Source organism: Anoplolepis gracilipes, chromosome 11 (genome assembly GCF_047496725.1).
Source record: "Anoplolepis gracilipes chromosome 11, ASM4749672v1, whole genome shotgun sequence".
Taxonomy (NCBI): Eukaryota; Metazoa; Arthropoda; class Insecta; order Hymenoptera; family Formicidae; genus Anoplolepis; species Anoplolepis gracilipes.
In genome coordinates, this window is record NC_132980.1 from 11,823,391 (window position 1) to 11,836,733 (window position 13,343).

Consider the following 13,343-nt stretch of genomic DNA (forward strand, 5'->3'; position numbering starts at 1 on the left):
AATTATAGTTATATACAAATATACTTAAAAAAATATCTCTATTTCCGTTGCCGCAAACCTTGTCTCAACAATCTCTTTTGCGTAAGATAGACTTGTCTAACAAGAATACAGCCCCATAAAACATGAATTTTTTTTAAGTTGCATTTCGACCGTACGAGTCTTTGAAATTGCGTATGTGTTTTAGGTACAAGATATATGTTTTAAATCTCGAAATATCCCGAGAGTTCCTATTGATCATGTAACGAGTCGATATATAATATTTATCGTTTGACGAAGCGTTACATTCTCACACACAGTCGTTCGTATGTAATGAAACGCATTGCTCCTCTTCTCCCCCCTCTCCTTTCTCACAATCTCTCCCTCTCTCCGTATCTTCCGCTTCACTCTATGATGATTCTCGGAAGCTGCGGATGGTATCGATTTTATGTTATACAATTGCACGAAAATGCTCTCGCAACGCTCAATGACATCTAGATACGCGACGCTAGAATATCTCGCGACGTTCACATTTTAACTCGTGTCTGGATACAAGCTATAAGAGATACGAAGTAACATGTAAAGCAGAGAGAGAATAATGTTTATCGATTTCACATTTTAAGAATGGGATTATATGTACTTTGATAATTAACTTCCATTTAGTTTGCGGTTAAATATAAGTTTCTTTCCGATGATTGTAAATGCTTTTAATATATTTTAAGTACTTGAATTTTTTCGCTATGTGACGCAAGAAACATTATTTTTGGTTACAGTGAATAAACTATATTCTCATACGTTTTTCAGTCAACGATAAATCTCAAAATACATAAAGTTCTTACACGAGGATGAATAAGAACTATATATGACAACGCTTAATCCTTATTCTTTGATTCATGATTTTTACAATTTTTAAAGTGAGCAAATTGTTTATTTTACAATTACGTTACACGTTAGATACGGTATCTGAAATTTCAAAAATATTCCGTCCGTGCTGCATGCAATTAATACGTATCCAGCTATGCATCGAAATAACGTAATTAATTGATGGACCGACGATTGATGAAATGACGGATCAGTCGATGACGGTTTTTGACCGTCTAAAGGTCTCCGCGTTTTCTTCATCGGTCATCACGAGAGGTGAAGGGAGGGAGAGAAGGAGGGAGAAAAGATGACCGAAAAAAAAGGAGAGGGAAAAGGGAAAGACGAGAGGGTAGAGAGTAGAGGGAGACATAGATCACAATTTGTCAGAATATGACACAAACGTAATGAGATCTCTGAACGTTAAAAAGGATTTTTCAACATCGTTGTAGTTCGTGGAATTCATTGATTGCAGGGTGACGACGCGTGGCTCTGAGGATGATTTCTCGGATTAGCATGAGACGCTTCGCGCTTCAGCCTTTGCTTAAGATGCACTTTCGCGTGGCGTTTCTTCTCATCGCTCCTGGCGAATTTTCGGCCGCATTGATCACAGCAGAACGGTTTCTCACCGGTGTGCGTACGCACATGGGTGGTTAAATGATCGCTCCTAGAGAAGGAACGCATGCAGATGCGACACTGGAACGGCTTCTGTCCCGTATGAATGCGAATGTGTCGCGTGAGCTCGTCGCTGCGAGAGAATCTGCGATCGCAACCATCCACCGGACAAGCGTACGGCCGCTCGTGCACCGGCGTTTTGCTCGGCCGATTCGGATACTTTCGCGGCTTTACGGGAACCAGTTGAAGCGGTAACGTACTCTGCTGATAAACTTGAGAAAGGATCTCGTGGCCTTTCGACGTGCTCGGATTATACTCGGCCAGCTGGACCCCTGGGGTGCCGCCGGTATTAGGCGGTCGAGCTTGTTGTTGTTGTTGTTGTTGTTGTTGTTGTTGCTGCTGCTGCTGCTGCTGCTGCTGCTGTTGTTGTTGTTGCTGAGCTTGCGTCTGAGCTGGTTGAGGCTGCTGTACGTTGGGAGTGTAACCGGATGTGCCGGTTGGCTCCTGCTTCAACGTTGCTTCCTGATGATGTGTATGCGAGTGATGGTGGGAGAGAAGACTGGGATCATAAGCCTCCTCGTGTGCCGTCAGCCAGCCTGCAGGAGTGGTAGTTGGCGTGTCATGGTAACCGGGTGGCGGGGGTGGTGGTTTCGAATCGACCTGAAGTAATTCGACGGTCTCGCCGCTATACGCGGTCGAGTGAAGGTTGGGGTGAAGGAACGGCTGACCCGTCAAGGTTAAGGTTGGCGAGGGTAACGGCGCCCACAGTTCCTGGCTCGTTGGCTGTTGTTGCTGTTGCTGCTGTTCGCCTTGAAGATTGTTTAGAGGCGAAGATTGCGTGCAGGTCGTGGTAAATACGCCGCGATAAGTCAACGTTGGTACGTTGCAGATATTTACACTCGTCGCGGGCACAGTAGACGTGGAATGCGGTGAAGAATACAAAATTACACCACCTTGCAACACGTTGCAACGATCCGTCTCATCTTGAGTTTGATGATGACGCGACGGTGGACTGCTCGAGGAAGGCGCGTTTGACGTCACGGTATTTCGCGTGTCCTGGTGGTGATGATGATGATGTCGATGATCTCTACCGGTGGACGCACCGTTTTCGTCCTCCTCCGCGGTCGCCTCTTCCAAGGAAAGATCCTCACCCGCCAGACTACCTGTAAGACATCAATAAAATCATTTCATTTTACTTTCAATTTTGGATACACGTGTGTATCGCGTATATGCGTATATGCGTATATTTGTGTATAACATATATATATATATATATGCAATAAGAGTGTATTTATTCTTCCAAGAGCCGACAGGAAGAACTGTGTGATACGGGGGTGACTTTATCTAACAACGGTTCTATCTGTTGTCTGCATCCTGCCACGTTTTGTTACTTCCTTTCTCCGTACATAATTATACTAACTAGCGCTTTAGAGAAAGTCTTTGCTAAGATCACGCGTATTTTTCATTGAAAAATTTCTTGTCCATTTTTTTTATAACACTTTTAGAAATAAAACATATCATGGATTATTGAAAAATTGCGTTTGCATTTTTAATAAATATAAAATATTTATATAAAGGAAATTAAAAAAAAAAAAAAAAAAAAAAAAAAAAAAAGTATGTAATACATGCATGCAGAAAAGATACCATACGGTTATTATCTATCTGAGGGTTATTACGGTACTGGGGGTAACAAAGGTGGGGAGGGGAGACGGCTGAAAGCATGAATGAACCGACCAGGGGATAGTAGTGGGAAAAGGAAGAGGGGTGGTGGTGCAGGTTCAAGAGGAGGGTCTCTGAATGTCGGGGTCGTTAAGTATTGATCCGCGACAGGCGGACAGACCTTCGATATTACGTATTTTCGCGGGCAGTGTAATAAACGTCAGTAATGCCTCGTGATTCTTCGTCGTAGATGCATCATCTCCTTTAAGAGCGTATTGGAGCGTATTGGAGCGCAAATTCGAGAGCAAATTTAGACGAATACGTCTAAATTTCCGCGAATGCTACAGATTTTCAAGATCAGGGTATCAAGAAGCGCGAAGCGTTTGCTTACGTAAACGTATAGAAAGCGAAAGGTTTGACGAAAGCGAAATATAATATCGCGAAAATTTACCAGCATCGTATTTCCATCCTATATAATTTTATTAATGTTCGCTGAGTTATAAGGGGAGTAAACACAACGACAGACATATGTCAGTTGTGCGTTATTCTTTTTATATTAAACGATTAACGATTAACACGAGGAAATATAATTAATTAACATAATTGGCGAAAAATAAATATGAATATGTATGAAAAAGATAAAAGGGAAAAAAAGAAAAAAACAAAACTGTTGTCGATCGATTCTCATCTTAAGGATAGCTGATGTGCAGATACCTGAGATCGGCGGCGGTTCGACAAGTGCAGAGGGGCCGAAGAAAGAGGGTAGGTCGCTGCTGGTGGTGACCGGTGTATTTAAATCACCAGGCTTATCCTTATCGTTGGAATCGTGAATATCGCTTCTGCAGTTTCTGATACATCCTTTATCATCGTCATCGGGCTGTCGATGCCTCTTGCCATCTGTAACGTCGACAGATGGCGAGGACGCATCGGTATGCAAGTGTTGCTGATGATCGTCCAATCGATGATGATGATGATGAGGATGGTGATGCTGCCGATCATGGTTGTGTTCCGAGGAGTCGGTCGGACTGATTTGAAGCTGCGTGTGTAACGGCACGCACGAAGATAAGGAAAGCGTCGGTATAGTCTTACTGCAGCTGGTGGACGAATTTGTGTAGGTGACTGGTGTTCCGCTGATCCCGCAGGTGATCGAGGAGTTGGACGAGGGGGCCGCGTTGTACGGTAAACACGCGTCAAAACTAAGCTGCACCGTCTGCAGATTAAACGTCGCGTGATGATGATGGTGATGATGATGGCCAAGGGGCGGCGAGGAGAGCAGAAACGGGCTGGTGGCTGCGTGCGGTTGCGAGCCCACCACCTCCATGCCGTCCATCGTCATCCTCTGGAGCGGGTCGCCTTCCTGGGCGATGGCAGAATCCTCGGTACCGCACTGCGTGTCCTCGCCTGCGGTTGTATCGTTCAACGTAATTATTATGGTTAGAATATTGTCGTTTCTCGATCACACTCTGATCATACAATTAAGTTTCCTCCTAGCTCTTAGCGTCTCTCAATAGCGCGCGTGTTAGAGCCCGTCAGTATATAATGATCGCGTTAATGATCTTCCGATATACATATATACCAGAGAATCGTACGTCGCGCGATTCTGTCTCTTTTTCTCTCCCTCTCCCCCCCCCTCTCTCTCTCTCTCTCTCTCTCTCTATTTCTATTCTCTTCTCGACTAGTAAGATTAGTAGCAGCGATTAAGTGTGTAGCGCGTTTCTTGCTCGATCGCGTGGCGCGAGCCTTTGGTTAACTCAATAGAGCTGTTTGCGCGCCGGCTGATGTACAAGAAAGTATCTTCCTTCCCGCCTTTTTATTTCGATAGATGCCACCGGCCGGCGACTATACGTGCGCGTGTTGCGGAATGGACCATCACCAACCAACCACCACTAATAATCACCATCACCATCACCATTACCACCACCGAGCTTTTTGTAAGAAGCTACGCGCGTGTATGACCAACTCGTATATACGCATATAGATTTCGCCAACCGGTCGGTTCGGTCAAGTACCTGGTACCGTCGTTTCCTCGCCAACGAGAAGAAGCTATATAAACCGAGTGACCGATGCCTGTATAGTTGAAATTATTCCTCTTCTCACCTTTCGACAGGTACGGACGTTGTAAGTACGATGTAAATACGCGTGAATCGGAAAGCGAAGCAAAGTATATATTCGTGTCCGGCGAGAAGACGTGTCCGGCCGCCGTCACCGTCACCGTCGCCGTCGCCGTCGCCGTCGCCGTCAGGTCCACGCGTGCTCCGAATCTGTGCGCGAGTGAGAGCAAATAGTGTGTGATCCAAGAACGTGTGCGTAGGCGCGCGAGCGAAAGCGCGCGCGCGCGCGGGATCGCGCGCGTTATGTTGCGTCGGCGACTCTCTCTCTCTCTCTCTCTCTCTCTTCTTCTTCCTTTTCTCTCTTTCTCTATCTATCCATTTATCCGTCCTTTTTTCTCTCTCTATATTCGTCTCTTTCTCTCTCTCTCTCTCTCTCTCTCTTTATAAACTCTCCTTCGTTAGGTATACGTTCCGACTGAGAGTGTATTGGCTCGTGCACGGTGATTGTTAAAGGACGCGCAATGCGTGGGGGTCGCGCACGAACTGAGCCGAGCGGCGGCGCGCCCCGTAGTTTTATGAATGGACCGCCGAGACTGTCCCATATTTGGAAGCGCCGAGTCGACCGCCAGCCAATCCCCGCCCGGCGGTCTTCTGTCTACGCACGCGTGTGTGCGCCTTACGTCTTCATACGTATGCGCGTGTATTTATACATGCCAGCGTATATAATGTATGTGTGTGTGTGTGTGTGTGTGTGTGTGTGTGTGTGTGTGTGTGTGTGTGTGTGTGTGTGTGTGTGTGTGTGTGTGTGTGTGTGTGTGTGTGTGTGTGTGTGTGTGTGTGTGTGTGTGTATTTAGATTTATATACATAAATTTAAATACACGCACATAATCCCGTATATATACATACATTACATGCATCGCGCGCATATATATATATATATATATATATATAATATATAAAAATATATATGTATACATATATGTAGAATCTGAACGATCCACGATTCCTCGCTTCTCGCGCCGTCGTAGTTACCAGCTCGTGCTTACGAACATACATGTCTATCCCCACCAGGTATCGCTCTTTGCGCGCTGCCACCTTCCCCTATCTCCCTCCGCGTACTAGCATCCCACCATAGGAGCTTCCTCCTCCTCCTCCTCCTCTTCACCTTCTCCCTTTCCCTTCTCTCCCTTGTCGTTGAGACTCCTCTCAACCCCGTTCACCAGTGACGTAGAGCTCTGTGACGTAGACTCGAGGCGCGCGACTGTTGTCCCCCCACGAGGTACTTTCGAGAACGCGCGAACACGCGACGGAAGATGGAGGAAAAGCCGCAAACTAGCGCAAGAGGAAAAGAACGAAAAAGAGCTCAGGATCAATTCGAATTATATATTGGAACTACTGTCACTGTCACCGACGAACGTATCAAATTCTGTCGTTTTTTTTTTCTCGTGATAAGATATAATATCCATTTAATCTTTTAACGAGAGAAATTGATATCCTTGTGTGCTTTTTATTTTTGCGAATGTATATAACATTGCAAACGATATTTATATCATATATATATATATATATATATATATATATATATATATATATATATATATATATACATTTATATATCGTTTGCAATGTTAGCTATGTGAATTGAAAAGAGTAAACTACATGTAAGAATATTAATGTTAATCGTTAACTATTTCTGTTATCATATTCGCTGGTATAGTGCGTTGTTAACAACTTATACGTAACCGATACAAACTACATAAAATACTTTTTTTTAATATTTTATCGCGAATCGCCAAATCTTGAATATATATCATTTTATCGATAATTGAATCCGTTAAAGACAGGTTTGTACTCTTTGTCATAATGAAATGCCGCAGATTCGCTCAACACGTATACAGGATGATGTAGGGAAATTGATCGCGGGGAGCAAAGGACTTGTATTCTCGCGTCTTCCTGCTACTTACACTACATCTTATTACAACAAACGCATCGAGAGAGTAAAGTTTCGTGTTTGGCCGATCGCGCATAAATAGTTACATAGTAGTCAGCTACGAGATAAGCGCGACACATATCCACATCGCGTAAGGAGAAAGTAATTTTATCCCGGACGGTATGTGTGTGTATATGTCGCTCTCACATTTGTAAGAGCGCGCGTGTCTGACATACGTGGGGCAGACCGCACTCTCTCAGCAGGGTAAGAGACGCGTGCCATTTGTGCGGACGCGTGCGTGCGCCCGGTTAGCAGTCACGTATATACGCGCACGCGCGTACGATCTTTTTCTCGCGGGCGTCTCGCAACCACCTGATGCCCTATTTGGCACCACGCGCTGCCACGCGCCCGTTCCCCCCTCTCCCTTCTCTCGCTCGGTCTTGCTCTCTTGGTATTTCGTCCCCTCTCTCTATCCCTCTGCCTATCCTATCCTATCCTATCCTATCCTATCCTATCCTATTCTATCCTCTCTCTCTCTCTCTCTCTCTCTCTCTCTCTCTCTCTCTCTCTCTTTCTCTCTCTCCCTTTCGTTTCTACATTATATATTATGCTTTTATTTTACCTTTTCAAATCTTTTTGCGTTTCGAATACGTTGTAATATAATGTTATCAAAATAAAAATAAACTGCTAAAATTAATCGCTTTCATCTCGGTAATTGAAATCTAGTGGTAGTAATAAAAAAATGTAACCTGTCGTCTAATATGTAACAGGATATTACGATTTTTTAACTATCTATAATTAAAAGATGTATATTTGATTTTACTCTTTCACTCTTTTACAAAAGAAATTAAAAAACTAACAAGATGACAAAAGTTGTTTAACAAAGAGAAATACATCATACATGGTTGATTTAAAAAAATCAACTGCGTATTATATTATCGTATAGAATATTTCTGAAAAACTTTTGTGAAATACGAGTTTATAGATTGAGCTAATATATTATCGTATGCATTAATCATCCGCTTTATTCGATCGATTTTGCGTGAAATCGATGCACGTACACGAGAGTAAAGAGACAGTGACGCACGCCGACGACGTTGATCTGGCACAACAAAATGTTCTAAAATTATCAGTGGCTCTCGACGAGGTGGTGGGCGCGAACTATTCGTGGCCCTAATCGACGCGATTTTGCGCGGGCGAACGGCGTTATTTCAAGCCGCCACGCAACCACCTGAGCCACCCAGCATCCCCAAATACCCGGGATGACTAGTGCGGCGAGCGTCAAATATTTTCCTATGTTGCCGATGAGTCAGTTAACCGATGATACAAGATTTTTGGCAGCGCATCGTCATTGCCTTGCGTCGTTTTATACTCCTTTTGCTGTCATCATTATTCCACTTTCTTTTCTCTCTCAGCGTACACCTACACAAAATATCACGTTATTTTTTATCAATTCTCTTGGGCAAAATTTCGAATACAATTTTTTTTTCCCCACCAAAATTTCGTACAGAAGATAAGGACTGTTTACGCAATAAGAAATATAAATTGACGAAATTTTAAATTATGAGAATCTATCATTTTGGATTGGTGCGATGTATAAATTAAGATGTCAAATAATGCTATAAAATAATGCTATATATAAAATGACGAGAAGCGATGTATACGAGATGCTCTGGCACAAAACTACGCATCATTCTTTTACGACGTTATTTCGAAATTGAGTGACATATTGGTAATATATTAGAAAAGAATTGAGAAATTAAGATAATACAAAGAGAATGAAAGAAAAATGCGTGTTTTATTTATATAATATTTCAATCTTTTTTTTCCATAATTCATTATGTATAATAGTATGCGTATTAATAGTATTCTTGGATATTCAACTTTATTTGTTATATTTATAAGCTAACGTTTTACTTTAAAGTTTTTCTTTACATTTCTCAAGAGCTGCGTACCATTTGAAAGCTTTGCTCGATGATACATAGTTCAATTTTGGAAACTTCAAATATAAACCGATAATATAGATATACAGAGATAATATAGATTGCAAAATAATGTACGATAAAAATATATGTTGCAAAAAAGTGCATTTTTAATCTAAATGCTCTACATTTCTCACGCCTTTTTGCACTACACGTGGAATAATCGCTGTAGGCGATGCGTTTTAAATCGCTCCTGTATCAAGCCGATCACTCTGCTATTACGTACTTTAATGCTACGCGAGTGGTGAGTCATATGACGACTCGCGAGGCTTTCGCACGTTTTTGCGCGATACGTTACCAAGATCGTTGATTAATGATTGTTTCCGGTAGATGCGAGCATTTACGTCGACCTTTCAAAAGCTTGTTACATGTATGTATGTATGATGAGAGCGTTATTTCCGATTATGACAGAAATGTCATAGAAATTCTATATCAAATCAGAGCACAATGTAATTTAATTACAAAACTTATTAAACCAAACAGAGTGCGAAATATATCTGTAAAGTGCTTTATAACTCTTTAACCCGTTAAAAGAGTTTGTTTTTTAACGACAGATTATAATACAAATATATATTTAATTAAGAGAATAATAACGGTAAATTACAGAAAAATAATAGCTCTCTCTATATAATTAATATCCAGCGATATATTTCTAAAATCACTCCTACGAGCTACGTTATCCATCATAGTCGTGGAACGGGACTTGAACTCCTTTCCTGTGTGTACACTTTAGAATAAATTACCGAGAGAAACTGTTACTAAACAAAACAATATTTGTATCAAAGAGAGAGAGAGAGAGAGAGAGAGAGAGAGAGAAAGAAAATAGTGTTCAACAATTTCTAAATTTGCTCATCTTTTTCTTCTTAATGACAAAATATCGATCGGCGAGTTGAGGTAGACTTTCAAACAATGTTATGGTTAAAGATGAATTAAATTATAATAATCATGAGATATTATATAATATATATTAACCCTTATTCCGTACTGATGGATCATTTTTGTCTGTGATTTTTCTAACAACGTCAATTTCTCGAAATAACAAATAATCATAAAATAATATATGTATTTAAGTAAATTATTTTTCAAATTTATTATTTTAATCTTTATTTAGAATGTTCAAAGAAGGTATATAGATTTTTTTTAGATTTTTAAAAACACTTTTACATATTAATAAACTTATTAATAATGGAAAATACGCTGACACACCTGTACAGTTAGAAGGTGCCAAAAATTAACAATACGGAGTAAGAGTTAATAAAGGTGTCCGTATATGATACCGTGAATGATTTTTGACGGACAACGGTGGACTCTCGGATAAAAGATTGACAGTAAAGTAACCAAAGGCAACAACGATTAGTTGTGAATTTTTGAAAAAGAATGCCTTCTTTAAACGTAGCAGAGAGCATGTAAATTTATCGGTATGGGGGCGTAGAAACGAATTTACTATTCCGAGGAGAACTGTGCATTTTAAGTATATAATTTATATCGCACTTCCTCGTTTCTCGACCTTTTAATGCGCAATTCTGTTACAATGAGTACTTACGCGAGAGACACACGGCTGAAACCGCGCATCATGGCAGAACATCACGGTCGTAACTGCCATTATGCTACACTCCACGCACGAGAATTTGATTTTTCTGAAAGGATCGTGTAACCCGACTGTTTTCCTTAGACATTACGCTGGTGGGTAAAAGCAGGGAATAGCTCGCGCGATATGTCCACTATTTCTGTACATTTTTTTTACCAACTCTATTAATAATGATCGGAGCAGCGGAAAAAGATTTACCACGTGAAGAAGTTACAAAAGCGTAATGCAAGTAAATATTAATAAACTGCGATAACGTCAGGACGAGGCTACGATAGGTGGGGAAACTGGATTGACTAAAAATATAATTGCTTTACGAACCGCGGATGTGTATACTTTATATAAAATTTCTGTTAAAAATATAACTTTTAAAATAGTGCGAGCATGTAATAAAATAAGAGGGAGAGAGGATGTAATCGGATAAAATCAGAAAGCAAAAAAAAAAAAAGAATATATACTTATACGACAATCTTTTATGGATTTTTTACCGCGCGGCGAGTGTAAACAACAAGTTATTGTTATAAAATTATTGTTTTAAAATTACTCTAAAGAATTTTTTCAAATCATAAAAAAATTTCTAGCTTTTATCTTTACATCACGTATTAATCACGTATTATAGACCTCATCCGGTTCTTTAATTATCTCAAAGCTCTTTTCTTAGAAACATTTTCACTGAGAGCATTTTTATCATTTATATTAAGTGTCTCGAATAAAAGTAAACTTTTTTACTAACAATAAATAAATAAATAAATATAAAAAAAAAAAAAAAAAAAACACTGAAATTAAGGGAATATCTAAATTGAAATAAAATGTAATATTCAGTTGTCGTAAACGAAATAATTGGATACTGGATAATTGGAACATAATACGAAAATTGGAATTTAATTTTCAAAAATCTCTATCATCTTTCGCATGGTACGACACGCATCCCCTAAATTAAATTGACCAGAAAACTATATTCTTATCGCTGAAATCTATGTTATATATTTGGAGTATCTAATTATATTACTTATAACACTAACACACACCGTGTGAGAATATTTTATTCCAAAGATAATATATAATTGATTGACTTATTCCTTTAGAATGAATAAATTCACATGTGGAGGTGACATTTCTGAAAAAGTCGATCCGAAAACGCGTGTTTCATTTAAGAGATAGTCGCAAAGTCCACCCAGACAATCCTCCCAAGACTATTTTTGCACCGTGGCCTATCGATTACTTTGATCCTCTCCCTCTCGTATACTATAGCTCGCGTGTACTTGGACGTCAACGGCAGCTACGTATAACGCGTAGTTAACCCCCTTCGTCTTCTTCCCGCTTAGTCTTATCGGTCGATGCTGACGTAGGTGCTTCATACGTCTATGAGCCATTCATAGACGATAACAACTTACCAACACTTGTTGGTTCACTGGCATATTTTTATCACGCTATAACGCACGTATACGTGCAAATCCGTATGCTATAGAATAAAAATACACGGGAGCAACGTGTTGGTTCCTACGTACGATTATCATGGCGATTTCTATGCGAGACCGTTGAATATAGCGCACCTTCCGTATCAGTCCACACGGATCGTTATATCGCGCGTAAACGGGTCGATTTTTTTTTTTTTTAACATCAGGTGCGTTTTTTGTCGCGATATCCGTTGACACTTGGATTAATAAAAGAAATATTATCGTATCGTAAATTGGGACTTTGACAGGTATTAGACGGATACCCGCAACCATACATCAAAATGCCATATATAGCCTTAAGCAAAGATTCGAGATTAATATCGCGTAGCAACGTTAGTTGTATATTAATTCAAAATATGTGTATATAAGTAAAATATTATTAATTAACATATCGGAACGTTGTACGAAACGATTGTGTATGCCGCAGCCATTTAAAGTATCTGATTTTACGGTCTGTCGGTCCGTGGAATGGATATAGTTACGCATATATAGTAAGATGATTATACCGATCAATTTGAAAGATCGTAATACACCTGTTACTCATTGTTCAAGCTATAAGTTATATGTCAATGATATTGCTACATTTGTTTTTATTTATCCTCGTTATTGACTCGATATTTATTCCCCGCATATAAGTAGTCGCATTTATCACACACAGAAAGAAAGAATATTCTTACTTTGACAATATCTTTACTTTCAAAATGTAAATTCTCGAAATGAGATTATATTGCGTTAAATAACAAAAATTTTCCTTGGATAAAGACATTTTGTATAATTCAACCAAAAAAAAAATATATTCTTGTTATTTAAGAATAATTTTCTCGAATGGAGAGGAAAAAATGTTGGATAGAAAATAACACATGTTCAAATCAAAGATTATAACCTTTTTAGAGTTAAAATAATTATTTTATTCTTGAAATGACAATTGTAGTACTGAAATAAGATTATAATATTGTTGAAATTTAAGATTTTTAAATTCTTCCAAGAAGATTATAGATTGTTGCCTATATATGAAACAATTAACGCGTTCATATATATAAGTTTTGATTTGACACTTACTTTTTTTCTGTGCGTAAATAAAAAGCAACACATTATCTAAAAAACAAAAAAATCTTTCTAATCTAATAATAATATATATAAATAAAAGTATAATAATATACTCAAATAATATAATCATTTCTAGACGAAATAAAAATATAATATGTCTGTATGCGGATATTTTTGATGAA

General features: G+C 39.4%; 1 protein-coding gene across 2 annotated transcripts in view; it reads right to left on the bottom strand.

The window, feature by feature from the left end:
- Positions 1 to 13,343, bottom strand: part of LOC140671444 (uncharacterized) — a 20,432-nt gene continuing 7,089 nt past the window's right edge. Inside the window, exons 1-3 of one of the 2 annotated variants that reach the window (XM_072902742.1) lie at positions 5,118 to 5,878; positions 3,823 to 4,509; positions 1 to 2,612 (exon numbers count right to left, since the gene is read on the bottom strand). In XM_072902742.1, coding sequence (XP_072758843.1) covers positions 1,297 to 2,612; positions 3,823 to 4,444 — 1,938 coding nt within the window. In that variant the 5' untranslated portion in view covers positions 4,445 to 4,509; positions 5,118 to 5,878 and the 3' untranslated portion in view covers positions 1 to 1,296. Of the gene's footprint in view, positions 2,613 to 3,822; positions 4,510 to 5,117; positions 5,879 to 13,343 lie in introns of those variants that run through there. The other variant, XM_072902741.1, reaches the window with a different exon arrangement.